The sequence below is a fragment of the Octodon degus genome, unplaced genomic scaffold (genome assembly GCF_000260255.1).
Source record: "Octodon degus isolate 3935 unplaced genomic scaffold, OctDeg1.0 scaffold00080, whole genome shotgun sequence".
Lineage (NCBI taxonomy): Eukaryota > Metazoa > Chordata > Mammalia > Rodentia > Octodontidae > Octodon > Octodon degus.
The window spans coordinates 6,178,216-6,193,846 of record NW_004524656.1 but is presented as its reverse complement, the minus strand read 5'-3'; the positions used below and the strand labels follow the sequence as shown (position 1 = coordinate 6,193,846).

At 50.5% G+C, this 15,631-nt stretch overlaps 1 protein-coding gene across 4 annotated transcripts; it reads left to right on the top strand.

Annotated features, from left to right (window-relative positions):
- Positions 1–6,056: 6,056 nt before the first annotated feature.
- On the top strand, positions 6,057–15,582 carry C2cd2l (C2CD2 like). Of its 4 annotated transcripts, none has more exons than XM_004636420.2 (14): positions 6,057–6,810; positions 8,874–8,969; positions 9,319–9,438; positions 9,599–9,709; positions 9,797–9,913; positions 10,002–10,113; positions 10,362–10,470; positions 11,065–11,129; positions 11,219–11,346; positions 11,433–11,607; positions 12,297–12,398; positions 12,543–12,676; positions 12,763–13,048; positions 14,097–15,181. In XM_004636420.2, the coding sequence occupies exons 1-14, from the start codon at positions 6,457–6,459 to the stop codon at positions 14,306–14,308; spliced, it is 2,121 nt and encodes a 706-aa protein (XP_004636477.1). In that variant the 5' UTR covers positions 6,057–6,456; the 3' UTR covers positions 14,309–15,181. The 4 variants fall into 4 exon arrangements, with proteins under 4 accessions (XP_004636477.1, XP_004636476.1, XP_023576946.1 ...); XM_004636419.2 differs by having other exon boundaries at positions 12,540–12,676; XM_023721178.1 differs by having other exon boundaries at positions 6,075–6,810; positions 12,294–12,398; positions 14,097–15,582.
- Positions 15,583–15,631: the final 49 nt, after the last annotated feature.

Sequence of the window (15,631 nt, the reverse complement as noted above, 5' to 3'; positions counted from 1 at the left end):
AAGCCCCTCCCACTCTCTGGTTCTGGATCTAGGTACAGGTGCTTTTCTTCAACATCCCACCCACCTTCTGCCCTCTGGAAGCAGCTAGTTGCCAGGCAACCGAATGAGGCACTTCACGGCTGAAGGAGCTGGAAATGCTTTCTGGTCTGGGATTTAACCTGGGACTTCAGCTTGGTCTTGGGTCACTGCAGTGTGCCAAGCTCCTAAAACAAGAAGGTGGACGCTGAAGCCTCGCACAGAGCTCAAGAGCAGGAAAAACAGACCCATATCTCTTAGGTTTTTATCTTAACCCTGTTCCCCAGCAAATAACGGTTCACCTGCATTGTCATTACCTTTTATTCCCACGCAAGTGGCAAGTGATGTCCATTCCTCAGAAAGGACATCACTACCAGTGAGTTAGGGCAGTGACTCAGCCTACCACGTTTTGCATCCTTTCAAATAAGACTCGTTCCAGAATTCATTGGGGGTTAACTGTTTTTGTACCAAATAAGGGCTGGGGCTATAGCTCAGTACTTGGAAAGCTCAAGGTCCTGAGTTTGATTCCTGGTACGCCTCTCCCCTAAAATAGACCAAATGTAGTCTTTGCTTTCCCTCAAAACCAGATGTGAGGGCCGGGGAGGTGGCTCAGTAGAATAAGCGCTTCCCTGACAAGTGCAAGGGCCTGAGTTCAATCCCCGGTTCCACAAAAAACAAACAAACAAACAAACAAAAAACAGATGTGAAATGTCCCTTCTACTTGAATGTGACAATGAACAACAACAAACTACATCTTTATATCTATGTCATAGTGGCCACTCTTCCTCAGCATTCAAGTGAATACTTTGGGGTTTTTTTTTTGGTTTTGGGTTTTTGTTGTTGTTGTTGTTTTTATTGGTACCAGGGATTGAACTCAGGACCCTGCACTTGCCAGGCAAGTACTTATTCTACTGAGCTATCTCCCCGGCCCTCAAGTGAATACTTTGAACACCTACCAAGAAAGGCACAAAATTTCAGTTGAGCCAAGTTTATTTCTCTCTTTCATAAGTCTGACAATAAGCTGGGCATTTGTTCCTCTCTGTGTATGTGTGCATACAGGAGGGTGAAGGCGCACATGTACAAACTCCCTGGAGTCCCACATCCTACAGAGTGTTCTCGTGGGATTAAGGACACAGAGTGTCTGTGTGACATCATCACACATAATGAGTCGCACCTGAAGAGCTACAGAGGCAACAGGTGCACATGGAAGGTGAAATTCGTTGTAGCCAGAGGAACTAAGAGGGCCTTGAGGTAGAATATTATCCTGAAAGAGTTCAGTAGGCACTAAGAGCCAAAGAGATTTCCAGACAGAAAGCATGAGGTGCTAGGAGCAGACGGAAAGGAAGAACTTGTGGGATCCCCTGAGGAAGCAGCGCTTACTATCTTGTTGATCAGGAGCAGGATGAAACTCCCTGGAGGTCTAAGGGACAAGTCTATATTTTTTATTAGGAGGCCTATCCTAATAATCTTGTCAGCTCAGTTAGAACCGTAGAGTCTCTTTGTGTCAGAGATCATTAGCCCACTCACTCCCACCCACGGGAGGATTTGCTCAGGCGGTAGGGATGATTGTCCACATAGACATGTTACCATCAGAAAATGATTACTGAGATACTTGTCATGTAATCTGAATAACTTCTTCCCATGATGCTAAGTATGTAGTTGATTATGAGACTAATCAGAGAGAGAAACAAACTTGGCTCACTTGAAATTTTGTGCCTTTCCCAGTAGAAGTTCCAACTCTTTGCCTGAATACTGAAAAGGGGTCATTAGGACTCACAGATGAGCTGAGACGTCAATGGCCTCTCGCTGAGCACTGCCTAAGATGCACATCTTTGACTAAGCAACCTTGAGCACCTCACAGTAAACAAGGCCAGTTCACTGTTCAATCAAGTGTGAGACAAAACCTGTCCCACACATGTTTCACAGTGCCTAGCAAACCATCACTAGAGCTCTGGATATGTCTGGGGCTCTAGTGCTTGTGGGATCCTATTTGACACTCTCTCCAGGAAGTTCAATTACTCTTTTTTTATTTTCTTCCTATCACTCCCCATTGGTTTAGCTAGCAAAAGTCATTAGCTGAAAGCAAGCTTTAAGAAATTCATGTTTACATTTATATTGGAATATTTTCTTTTTTTTCCAAAATTTTATTGATAAACAGTAATGAGACAGTTTCAAATCAAATTGGAAGTATAGTTTCTGGAATATTTTCTGTTGACTTTTTTTTTTTAACTAGAGATTGAACCCATGGTCTTTGTACTAAGCTACATCTCCAGCCCTTTTAATTTTTATTTATTTACTTTTGTTTAAGTGCCTACTTAAAGCACTCACGTTCAAGATGCTGTGGTTCGAACCCAGATACACACACCAAACCAGAAATGCCCTCAAGGCATCTTCAGGCCTCCAAAAATAATAAAAAAAATCTTTCTACTTTTGAGATAGTGTTTTGCTCTGTATTCCAGGCTGGCCTTGAACTCCAGGTGACCCTCCTGCCTCAGCTTTCTGAGTGCTGGGATTACGGCATGTGACACTACCACCAGCCATTCTCTTATTCAGTCACAGGATCTCACTAAATGGCATAAGTTGGGCCCCTTCTGAACTTGTAGTCCTGTTGCTTCAGACTCCAGCATGCTGGGATTACAGGTGTGCACCTCTATTCCCAGCTAACTTTTTTTTTTTTTTTTTGGCAGAACCGTGTATTGAACTCAGGCCCTTGCCCTTGCCAGGCAAGCAATTATTCTACTGAGCTGTCTCCCTGGCCCCTCCCAGCTAAACTTCTTAAAATTACAAATTGCAGCTGAGATGGCAATTGAGATGGGTGTGGTGGCGTGCACCTGTAACCCCAGCTCTTGGGAGGCTGTACACAGGCGGGCCACTACAAGTCTGATCTAGCAGCGAGACACTGAACACCCTGTAGATCTTTCCCTAAAATTAAAAAAAAAAAAATTACAGATTGCAAAGCCTATTATGCGAATAGAAACTCTTAGTACTGTGGGGAATACCAAGTGATGTAAGTGCAGTTCCTTCTTTCCCCCAAGGAGTACACCAGCATATTTAAACCACCTGGGTTGAACAGGAGAGAAAAGAGATGAACAAAACATAATCCTCACTCTGAGGCGGTGTCCTGATAAGTGGAAAAAGCAGCCATTAAAAAGCAGCTGAAGGGGCCAGGGAGATAGCTCAGTGAAATAGGTGTTTGCCTGGCAAGCAAAAAAACGTCCAGAGTTCAATCCCTGGTACCATCAAAAAAAAAAAAAAAAAAAAAAAAAAAAAAAAAAAAACAAAACAAACCCCTCCCAAAAAAACCCAAAACGGGCGCTGGTGAGATGGCTCAGTGGTCTAAAGCACCTACTTAGAACAAGGTTAGCAAAGTATAGGGACCAGGGTTCAATCCCCCAGCACCACATACCAGCCAGCCCCGCCCCCTGGTGGGCTGAGCTGGACACACACACACACACACACACACACACACATAAATTAAAAAAAAAACAGCTGAAGGATTGAAGGATAAAGCACAAAGAAATGAATACAAAGGGTGTAGCTAACAGGTGGAGAGATGATTGGATGGTGACAGTAGGAGGTAAAGGAATAAATCCCAGAACTCAAAGAACTGAGATCCTGGAGTTCCGGAAGAAGGATTCTTGGTCCTTGTAGTAAACTCCTGCATCTGAACAGTTTCCTGCACAGCTGCTTCCTCCACGCCTGGGTTCTGGCCCTCAGTTCATTACTCCCTTGATTTCACATCTGCTCCCCCTTGAAATACAAAGACTGTAGGAAGCCCCACTGCTGTTGGGAGTCTGAAGAGAGGACCACAACAAAGCCACCTCATCACCTCTCCCCCCCCCACCATCCCATACAGTGAAATCCAAGGGGGACCTTGGGCTGCGGCACCAGCTCCTCTGCCTCAGACAACCTTGTTGCTGAGCTCTCAGGTTCTGCCATGCCCTGCAACCCCAACTTTGGAAGGCGTTGCTCACTTTCATGTGACCGTTCCTTAGACAACCAAGGGGACTTGGGATTTGTTAACACCTTCCCTCCCTACCTCTCTGCAGAAAGGTCTGTATGCTAAAGACCTTGCAATGTTTACAAAGAAGGGGCCTGAAGATTGGGACAATGACGATTCTTTTATATTCTTTTGTTGATTTTTCCTTCCCCTGTCCACAGGAAGCAAAGATGAGCTCCACTTTTGTTTTTTTGAGACAATCTTACTGTGTAGTTCACACTGGCTTTGAAAAGGCCGGATCTTACAGGGATTGAATCCACATCCTGACTCTAGGAAAAGGAGATTTTTTTCTAGAACCAGGGATTGAACTCAGGCCCTTGTGTTTGCCAGAGAAGCACTTAGTCTACTGAGCCATCTCCACAGCCCCCTTTTTTCTCTTTTTAAACAGAGCTTTGTTCTGTAATTCAGGCTGGCCTAGAACTTTTTATGTAGTCCAGGCTTGCCTTGAACTCATGACAATCCTCCTGCCTCAGGGTCCCAAGTGCTGGGATTACAGGCCTGTACCAAGCAAAAGGGATAGTTCTTTTATTTCTTTATTTTTCTTTATTTTTTTTAAAAAGAGTATGGCTTGGGGCTGGAGTTTGGGCAATGTGCTAACCACATCATTTCTTGAGAGGGGGCAGGGAGATTTTTGAGAGATCATTGAGATAACCCACATTTGGTCTGGATTACAGAAGTGTACCACCATGCCCAGCTTTGTTCCTTTTTTTCTTTCTTTTTTCTTTTGTACTTTTTAGGGAAGTGTCCACAGGGTATTCAGGGTCTCACTACTAGATTGGACTCACAGTGATCTGCTTGATTATAGCCTTTGCTGGCTCACTGCGCCCCGGGGGCAGGGCCAGCATGGCAGGCCCAGGATTTAACCCAGCTTCTGTGCCTGCTTGGGGGCACTTTAATCTGCTGAGCTATTTGACCGGCCCTTTTTTTCTTTATGTTAAGATGCATCAGTAGATGCACAGGTTGGTCTCCAGCTTCTTGGCTCAGATGATTATTTTTCTCCCTTAGCCGTTTGAGACAGGGTCTCACTATGAACTCACTATGTAGTTCAGGCTTGGCCTCAAATTCATGGCAGTCCTTGAGTGCTGCGATTACAGGCATGTGCCACTATGTTCAGCTCAAGTGATCTTCTTGCCTTAGCCTTTAAATAACTATGACTACACAAGCTAAGGGCTACTGCACCCAGCAGGTTATCATATATTTTGATGGTTAGATCTTCTGATCAACCTCTCCCTTCCACTACTGAGGATTAAACTTAGGAAGTCCTGAGCTACATCCCCACCCTTTGAGACAGGGACTTGCTAAATGGCCCATGCTCTGGCCTCTAACGCAAGCCTCCTGCTTCAGCCTTGTCAGTGGCTGGGATTCAGGCTTACATCACCCAGACCAAATCTTATTCCAATCTTATTGCCAGCTCCCTTCTCCTTACCACCCTCTCTACACGTGCTCCACAGGCAGGAGCTGTTACTATGGAAATGTACTGTATTATTTTTAAAAGCAGAGGCAGCCTCAGGCTTGGGAAATATCTCCAGAACAAACCCACACGAACGAGGAGGTTAATGGGGGTGTTCCTGGGTCCTAGCTCCAAGGGGCAGGTGGTGATGGTGGTAAAGGGAATTCAGTGTCCCACGTTCTATTTTCAGCCTCTACCAAGTTCAGGTTCTGTTTTCTCTAGGTGGCTGTCAGTTGGCCCTCAATCAGGGAGGGATGCTTTGCACCTTCTTATCCAGCGCCTGGCTTTGGCCAGGAAATATGAACCTACAAGCTGCTGAGCTTGGGGGTGTTGGGAGAAGAAGGCCGTGATATCTACAGGGGTCACCTCCTTTTTAACCCCACAGGGTCCAACCTGTAGAATCTAAGAAGCGTGTGGGAAAACAGGCAACATACTAGTTAAGTGAAGCTACTCGTTTTGCGTTCTGGTGTAGGCTTGCACCCCGACTGCAGAACGGACCCTTCGCCTCTCCCAGCTCCTAGCTGGCCCAGCCCCGCCTGGCGCGGGTGCGGCTCCTTTAAGGGCTGGTGGGGGCGGGGCGCCGGCGGTGTTGTCAGTGTCAGCTCTGCGCACGCAGCCCTCCCGGAGCCGGTGCCGGCCCCGAGTCCCGGCGCCTCTGCAGACGCGTCCCCGCCCGGCTCCGGCGGGCCCGGCCGTGGGAGGAGTCGGGTGCTGGCCCGCGCCTAGCCGGGGTCGGAACGCTGGACCAGGCGGCAAGGGCCTCCGATCCCGCACACAGGGCCCCGGCGTCTTGGCCGCCGAGCACCTCTTCCCGATCGGGGACACCCACTAGTCCCGGGCACAGCCCCGGGGCGCCCCTGAGCCCGCGCGCCGAGCCCCGGGGGAGCCTGTCCCCGCCCCGCGGCCCGCCCGGGCCATGCTCCCCCGGGGCAGCGGCTGAGCCCGACCCGGGAGACCCGGGACCGGGACCGCGACCCGAGCGGCGCGGAGCATGGCTCTGGGCTGGGGGCATCCGGACGTGGGCTGGGCGGCCCTGCTGATCCTCTTCGCCGCCTCGCTGCTCACGGTGCTCGGCTGGCTGCTGCAGTACGCCCGAGGCTTGTGGCTGGCGCGGGTCCGCAGGGGTCGGGGCCCGAGACCCCCCTTAGCCGCGGAGCCAGGGGGCTCCCTGCGGGAGCTGGGCGTGTGGCGCTCGCTGCTGCGGCTGCGGGCGACTCCGGCCGGCGCCCCTGAGGAGCCGGGCGTCCGGGGCCTCCTGGCGTCGCTCTTTGCCTTCAAGTCTTTCCGCGAGAACTGGCAGCGAGCTTGGGTGCGAGCCCTGAACGAACAGGCCTGCAGGGACGGGGTGAGTTGGATGGAGCCCTGTGTGGTCCCTTCAGCTTTTCCTTCCAGGAGCTAGAGACTGCTCACGCTAGGAAGGAGAGATCGGGGGGCGGTGGGGGGGAGCCCCTTGGCCGCACTTTCCCTTCTAGATCAGAGGGAAGGGTGCAGGTAAGACTAGGGGTTGTAGAAACCCAGTTATGTTTCAAATCTATTTTTGTGGGCAAGGTACTCTTTGGCTCCAAACCCCAGCACAAGTTACTGTTCTCATAGCAACGCTAATCCCTATGCCTGAGGGCACTTCCGCCTAGCCTGGGTGCTAGTTGGACCAGGGGAGACAGGTGCACCAGCAGAAGGAATTTGCTTGATTCTCATGCCACCAGGGTCATGGAACATTCCCCCCCCCCACCCCCTCACCCTGTAACATTTAATGGCCCCGAACAGGCAAATCCCTAGTGAGCCTAAATTACCTCCCTACCCATCAGTCATTTATAGCACATCCTTTTATTTACTCCAGGCTGGCTTGCAATGTATTTGTGGAAGGGAAAGTGTTCAGGCAGAGCAGACTGACAGTCCATGTCCTTTCCAGTAAATGAATTTGTGGCTGCCCCTAAGGGTCAGTCACAAACCAGCCCAGCCTACTTCCTCCTATTGTACCATGGGCATCTGGCCTCCCAGGAAGTGGAGCAGGAAGCATGGTCATGTGATTGAGGTTGGGTAGAAAGCAGAGGTCTCCCTCTTAATCTCCCTGCTCTCACAGTTTAACTGTTCCCTATTCAGAGAACTCTCTATTTCCAGCCATCACAAGCTGGGAGGTTTAACCCAGGTAGCTCCCCAAATGCCTGTGAACAGAAGTGGCCTCAAGAAGTTGCTCTATTGCCTTTTCTCAGCTGGCCAGATGAAAGTCAGGTGACACCTTTCAGTTTATACATAAGCCCACCGCTCCACCTAGCTTTTAATTTTTTTTTTTTTTTTTTTTTGGCGGTATTGAGGATTGAACTCAGGACCCTGCTGTTCTACTAAACTATCTCCCTGGCCCCTGCCACCTAGCTCTTGCTGCACCTTGTTCCTGAGTCAGAAGCAACTCCCTAGGACAGCTGACTCAGTTGGACATTGGCCTCCCTTTCAGAACAGGGGGACTGAGGCCCAGGTATTTATTTCCCATCTCCTGTGGCCTGGCCTTTTAAGAAGACAGCTACCAGAGCAGAGAAGTTGGCTTCCCCTAGTTTGCCAGGAAAATGAGCTGCATGGATTTCTTCTCTCTATCGTAAGACTCAAGGAGAAGTTTCTGGTTCCAGTCCTTGTCCCCTCCTAAGTTCTTCTTCCCATCTGACTCTCCTCTGCAGGAGAAGAATTAGGGAGCAGCTCTTTCAAGATCTAAGCTAAGCAGCTTTCTTTTCCCTAATACCATCCTGCTGTCTGCCTTGAGGAATTAGCCAGGCTTCTGGACTCTTGAACCTTTTGAACTTGCTTCTCTTGCTGGTACTTCTGGCAGAATTCTCCAGGACCACGCTGAGACTGGCTTCATCTCCAAGAATATAGACAGAGTCATACTCCTGAGTCTTCACATCCTGTTTCTCTGGAAGAAGGCTTAGCTTGAATTTTCTCTAGCTTGAATTTTTTTTTTCCCCTCTAGCTTTTATCTTGTAGAAAGTAGCCCTACTGTTTTAGGCCCTTAGCTCAGCTCTGTTCCTCTCTGCCCAGCTATTCCTGTATATAATATAGGTGGCAACCAACATTTTAGTTTTCTTCTGTGCAGACCTTTCTTTGGGAGTGGGGAAAGGATAAAGAGAAAATGGAGGAAGAGAAAGTCTTCTGGTATTCCAGGGCCTTCTCCTTAAGATGATCTAGTCTTTGAGGTGGTCTAGTGCTCCCCACCCCAGTAACTCTTAGCAGCTGCAGGCCCTGGGAGAGGTAGGGCTTGGGGGAATATCTCCTGTCCTACATTTCTGAGCCAAGGAGGGGCCAGAAGCCAACCTGCAGCTGACGCTTCTGCAGTGCTAGGAACCAGCCAGCAAGGAATAGGCCAGCCCTGTTGGGGGCAGCTCCAGGGACCTGATCCTGTGCCCACATTACTTACTCCCTCAGAGCTCCATCCAAATCACCTTTGAAGAAGCGCCCCAACTGCCACCCAGAGCCAGCATTGGTCATGTGACCTGTGTAGACCAATCAGAGCGCACCATGGTAAGATTCTGAGGGGCCTTTCTTTTGGGTCCTGAGGTGGGCTGTTCCCTATAATTGGAGGGTTCTTAACCTGAAGTCTATGTATGCCTTAAGGATTTAAGCATTGACTTCAGGAAATCTGAGAATCCCACTGAAGTTATGGATAAAACTGTTGTATGTGTGTAAATAACTTTTTCTGGGGAGAGGCAACTTTGGCTTTTAAGCCTGCTTAATTTAGGGGATTATGCCACATAAAGCTGAACAGAAAGGAAGTGCTTGAAGTGGGGAGGGGTCTGATGGACCATGATAGGGCACAGCAAAGCAGGCTAAGCACCTTCCTCTATGCCTGACCCTGCCTTGCCTGTGTCAGGTGCTGCACTGCCAGCTCTCTGCTGAGGAGGTACGGTTTCCAGTCTCTGTGACCCAGCAGTCCCCCGCTGCCGTCTCCATGGAGACCTACCACGTCACTCTGACACTGCCACCAACACAGGTGGAGGGGAACGTGGGAAACAGAGGTGGGGAAAGGGGTGGTTCTGTTGGCTCAGGATTTTTGGTTTGATTTATCTCTGAGACGAAGTTTGGGATCCCTCAGGAGTTGGGGGTTGTGGGAGTGGGGCAAGTCAACCCAGTCCTTTTCTACCTGTTTGCAGTTGGAAGTCAACCTGGAGGAAATCCCTGGTGAGGGTCTGCTGGTGTCCTGGGCCTTCACTGACCGCCCAGATTTCAGTCTGACGGTGCTTCCCAAGCTGCAGGCCAGGGAGGTGAGAAGGCAGGACTGGCAAAGAAGAGGCAGCACAGGGTAGGCAGAAGGAGAGCTCTATTTTTTTTTTTTATCTTCCTGTCTACAGAAATGTGAGGAACAAGGAGAGCTCTCAACAGTTGAAGAACTCATCAAGGATGCCATAGTCAGTACCCAGCCAGCCATGATGGTCAACCTCAGAGCTTGTTCAGCCCCAGGAGGCCTGGTGAGTAGGCACCCAGAGCAGAAAGTTTGCATGCACCCCATCCCAGTGTACTTAAAAAAACAAACAAACAAAAAAACCCTTCTCTTAGGTACTCGGTGAGAAGCCACCCATGATGCCCCAGAGCCAGGCGGCCGGCCCTAGACCTACCCGATTATTCTTGCATCAGCTTCGAGCATCTCACCTGGGAAGTGAGTTAGGAGGTGAGTGCTAGAAGCATTGGCACCGTCAAGGACATGTTTGCAGGCACTCCCTACCCCTCTTGCAAGGGTACAGTCTCTCTCTTCCTCAAAGGTTTTTTTTTTTTTTTTTTTTTTTGGTAGAACCGGGGATTGAACTCAGGCCCTTGCACTTGCCAGGGAAGTGCTTATTCCACTGAGCCATCTCCCCGGCCCTGCCTCAAAGGTTTTCCATCTTTGGTTTGAGCATTTTTATTTCTGGTTTCTCATAGACACAGAAGAATTATGCTGTGTAGCTGAGCTTGACAACCCCATGCAGCAGAAGTGGACCAAGCCTGTAAGGGCTGGTCCCGAGGTGGAATGGACAGAGGACCTGGCACTGTAAGGAATGATCCTGGCCCACCCCCTGCTCCCATACGCAGACTGGGGATGAAACCCTTCCAGTCTAGCCCTGGCATGAGTCACCTCTGCTTTTAGTAGCCTTTGATGTGAGGAGGTGTTGGATCCCTGGTCTAGTTTGCGAGGACACAGATATGACCAGAATACAGCACCCCCCCTGCGACTGACTATAGGCTTGAGGCAGAGAGAGAGACAGAGAGAAAGATGTGGGTATATCATGAAGGAAGAGGCATTTACATCACACCTTTGAGAAAGAGTAAGGATTTCACCAGAGTGGGAAAATACTCTAGGCAGAGGAGACAGGTTGAACAAATGAAAGCGGGTGGCTTGAGACTTAGGGGAACTGACTAGACGCCATGGAGCAGGGCCTGGGATTTGAATACCTGGCTGAGGAGCATGGCCTGGCTGCATTTTCTTGGGAGAAGAGAGAGTTTGGAGGGCAGGATAATCTCATTGGAGCCCTAGGACCATCTTATGTATATACATCTAACCCTTCCTCTGGTCTGTGGTTGACCCAAGGGTGGGTTCACTGTGGTAATCCTCCCCTTCCCTGCCCCATCTGCTCTTGGCCCACAGAGACCTGAGTCCCCAGAGTCGGGAGCTGACTCTCAAAGTGCTAAGAAGCAGCAACTGTGGAGACAGTGAGTGTGGGGCAGGATGGGCACCTCTGGGTGGGTGTGGAGCACAGCCTGGTCATGGGCCCAGCTCACACTGCCACCCCTGTCTCCAGCTGAGCTCCTGGGCCAGGCCACACTGCCAGTGGGATCCCCCTCCAGGCCACTGTCTCAAAGACAGGTGTGCCCACTCACCCCAGCGCCAGGGAAAGCCCTGGGCCCAGCAGCCACCATGGCAGCCGAGGTGAGATGCTCACCCAGGTGGGAGATGGGTGGCCATAGGATGGGAAGTCTCTGAGGCTCTGACCTTTGCCTTCCCACTCTTGGCAGCTGCACTATGAGGAGGGCTCCCCCCGAAACCTGGGCACATCTACTCCTTCCACACCACGCCCCAGCATCACACCTACCAAGAAGATTGAGCTGGACCGAACCATCATGCCTGATGGCACCATTGTCACTACTGTCACCACCGTCCAGTCCCGGCCCCGTGTAGATGGCAAATTAGGTAAAGAGGAGGAGCCTGGGAGGCCAGCTCTAGCCAGGGGCCCTAGACTTCAGATTCATGGCAGGACAGGGAGAGGGGAACGAAAGCCATCATTGCAGTGCACCCTGTTTCCTGATGACCCCCTCTGATCCTCTCACTTCCTCATGTCTCCCTCCAGCTTCCCCTGACATCTCTCTTTCCCCGGTGATCCCTCTTACCTTCAGTCTTGGTGGGTCTAGGACACTTCCACCCGATGCTTCCTCTTCCACCTGCTCAAGTTTCCCTCTGCTTTTTCAGAAGTCTGCTTCCTTTTCTGTCTCCACCCCCAACTTGCTAATTGTCCTGCCCTCAGCCCTCAGTGCCCCTCCCTGTGGTGTTTCTCTTATATCCAGTGGAAGAGTCCATTATACTCCTCCCTCCTGATGCTCCTCCATATGACAGGTCTCCTCTCTCAAGGGCCCTGAACCTCCTCTGAATATTCTTCATATTTTATGACGTCTCCTCACACCTGCAAGTGGGCCCTTCCCACATTCTCAGTGGTTCCTGTGGAGTCTTTTCTGTCCCCACAGCATCTTCTTAATCACCCTTGGGTTTAATCACCCTTTATCATCCTCTCCCTGAGTCACCCAAAGTCTGCTCCTCACAAGCATAGTAAGGGAGGGCCAATCGGAAGCCCCTCCCGGCTCACTACCCCTCCCCCAACCCAGCAGACTCCCCCTCCCGCTCCCCGTCCAAGGTGGAGGTGACTGAGAATACGACAACCGTGCTGAGTGAGAGCAGCGGCCCCAGCAACGCCTCCCACAGTAGCAGCCGTGAGTGGGGAGTGGGGATGCGTGAAATGTAGGTGGGCTCTGGTCCCCTGCCGTCCCAAACCACTCTGGGTAGGGTGGAAGGAGTTGGAAGCCAAGAAGGAACCAGGGAGAAGCCCAATTACCCATCTGCTCTACCCATAGCAGGGGAGAGCCACCTTTCCAATGGCCTGGACCCAGTAGCAGAAACAGCAATTCGCCAGCTGACTGGGCCCAGTGGGCGGGCAGCCAAGAAGACACCCACCAAGCGCAGCACTCTCATCATCTCTGGTGTTTCCAAGGTAACAGGCTCTGGGGAAAGGAGCCAGGATAGGGAGAGAGCCCTCTTTGGTCACTCCTGCCCATTAAAACTTGTCCCTCCTGCCAGGTGCCCATTGCTCAGGACGAGTTGGCACTATCCCTGGGCTATGCGGCATCCCTGGAAGCCTCAGTACAGGATGACACAGGGAGCAGCGGAGGCCCCTCTTCACCACCCTCAGACCCACCAGCCATGTCCCCAGGACCCGTAGATGCCCTCTCCAGTCCCACAAGTGTCCAGGAAGCAGATGAAACCACACGTTCAGACATCTCCGAGAGGCCATCTGTGGATGATGTTGAGTCAGAAACAGGGTCTACTGGTGCCCTGGAGACCCGCAGCCTCAAGGATCACAAAGGTGGGGAGATAACAGCAGGGTACCCAATCCACCTCTTTTTTTACATCTAGGACAGTGACTTGGGTCCTACTAGATATTTTAGAAAATGGGATGCTCAGCCAACTTGCCTTATGCTTTCCTCCCTGAGATTTAGTTAAGCTCCAGAAGAGGGGAACTTGATGCCTAGGTGGCTGGTCTCGTTTGGACAGGCTTAGGTGACAGAAAGGGATTCTAAGGTATTTTCTTTTTGTCTCTAGTTTTCTTTTTTTCTAAGCCCAACAGTCTGTGTTCCTTCCATTGCTTTTTCTCCCATCTTCACTCTGTACCATGCCACCCCAAGAGTACAACAAATCCTACCAGGCACATTTTGGGATTGGCCCTCTGGCTTTGGACAGCTGTGGCAGTTCTCACTTCAAAGGACGAGAGACTCACTGCCCAACCTAATCATTCATTTAACAGTGAGCCTTTCAACCAGGAGTCTCTCTCCTTATGATTTAAGCCTATATTAATTCATGTCTAAAGCCTGCTGTGTGAAAGCCTTCCTCAACTGTCTTGGTCCTAGATTTACCACTTTGAAGTTTCCAGACACACTGCTTCCTGTGTATGCCCTGGAATGCAGTAAACAAGTTGGTGTCAACCCAGCTTTTCCTTAATGATTTATAGGCTTTGGAGAACACCTTGAATTAGCCTTTGTTTTTCCAGTCTCAGTCTGTCCACATAGAAAGGTGGCCAGGGCTGCACTTCCTTAGGGCAGAGTCAGGTGCATACAAAACCCATGAGCATTGGGGCCGGGGAGATAGCTCAGTGGAATAAGCACTTGCCTGGCAAGATCAAGGACCTGAGTTCAATCCCTGGTTCCGCAAAAAAAAAAAAAACCATGAGCATACAATTTCATCAGGATGGATAAAGTGCATTTTTGGCTCTACTTTATTTCCTGTCTGGCTTTAGGCCCAAGATACTGGTTCTGTTTTTCATCCTCTGTCACTCCATTATTGGTCCTTTCTCTGTCATCCACCTCTCCTCACACGATTCCCATATCTCTGCCTCAGTTTCTCCTCTTCTCCTTCAGTGAGTTTCCTGCGCAGTGGCACTAAGCTCATCTTCCGCCGGAGACCTCGTCAGAAGGAAGCTGGCCTGAGCCAATCACATGATGACCTCTCCAACACGACAGCCACACCCAGTGTCCGAAAGAAGGCTGGCAGTTTTTCCCGCCGCCTTATCAAGCGTTTTTCCTTCAAATCCAAACCCAAGGCCAATGGCAACCCCAGCCCCCAGCTCTGAGGGCTGCCTCACCTTCTGCACTATGAGAGGGCAAGAGTTCTCTCAGCTCGTTACCCACATCTCCTTCTCTACCCCTTCCTGGATTCCTAATGTTGGGGTCAGGAAAGCCCTCGGGTTCCAGGAAGCCCTGTCCATCCTGGGCTGTGGGACTGTTGGAAGGGAACTTGCAGTGGGAAACATTTGAGAGATAGGCACCCATTGCTACAGGCACAGAGAAAGAGAGTTGGTAGCTGGGAGTGAGAGGTGGGCTCTGTCCTGGCACGTGTGGACATTGCTCAGAAACATTTGCCCCCTGCTGACAGTGGCCCCCCAAGAGGAGTGCCAGGGTGCTCAGCTCCTCAGTGGATCCTTCCTTATTTATTCTCTTTTCTATTTATATGTGTGATCTAGGACCCTCAGTGGACAGATGACAGAGAGCATCTCTCCAGGTGATCCTTTTTCACTGTCCCAGAAGGGTAGGCAATTCCCAGGAGGGGTTCCCATGCCTCCGTCAGGTCCCCACTCAGACCAGCACCAATGTCTGCCTCTGAGGACATTGGCAGCTCATAGGAAGCCGGGCCGGTGCCCGGGATGGGGGGCAGGTACTCCCCACCTCCCTGCCTCCCCAATGCTCCTCGTCTCTCCCTCCCCTTTTCTTACTGTTTTTTGTACTTGAGGCCTTCTCCATGAGCAGTGGCTTAGATGGAAGGAGAGAGCCAGGAGCCTGGTGGGAAGCCTTGTCCAGGGACATGGCTTTAGGGGCTTTAAAGACTGTGCGATGGTGGGCAGGGGCAAGGCTGCACCTCTGTACATTGGGGGATGATGATGTCCATTGCTGTGTGATGGCTTGGAGTTTAATTTATTAAATTAAAGTCAACTGGAGTTTATAAACTGGACAACTGGTTATCTTTTGAAAGACAAGTAGGCAGTGATGCTGTCTGTGGTGCTGATAGGTTTTGGATGAGGGATAAGGACCCAGGTAGCCAGATGGGACAGACGGTCCTGAAGGAAGGAAGGAACATGTAGAGACAGGAAGAAAGGGACAAGAATCTCTGAGAGGTGAAGTTGCAGAAAGCCAAGGGGCTTCTCTAGGCACATTCATCCCTTTTTCTCCAACAGGTTGCTTCGTTCTGGAAGTAACAGTTTAAAGGATTAACTCGAACTAAACTGCCTGGATTTGAGTCCTAGCTTCATTAAATGCCTGTGTGACTTCAAGCAAGTTTATATAAGCTCTGGGTGCCTCCGTTTTCTCATTTGTAAAAGGAGAATCATAAGGGCCAGACAGATGGCTCAGCAGCATAAGCATCTGCCTAGCAAGTCCAAAGTCCTGAGTTCGATCCCCAA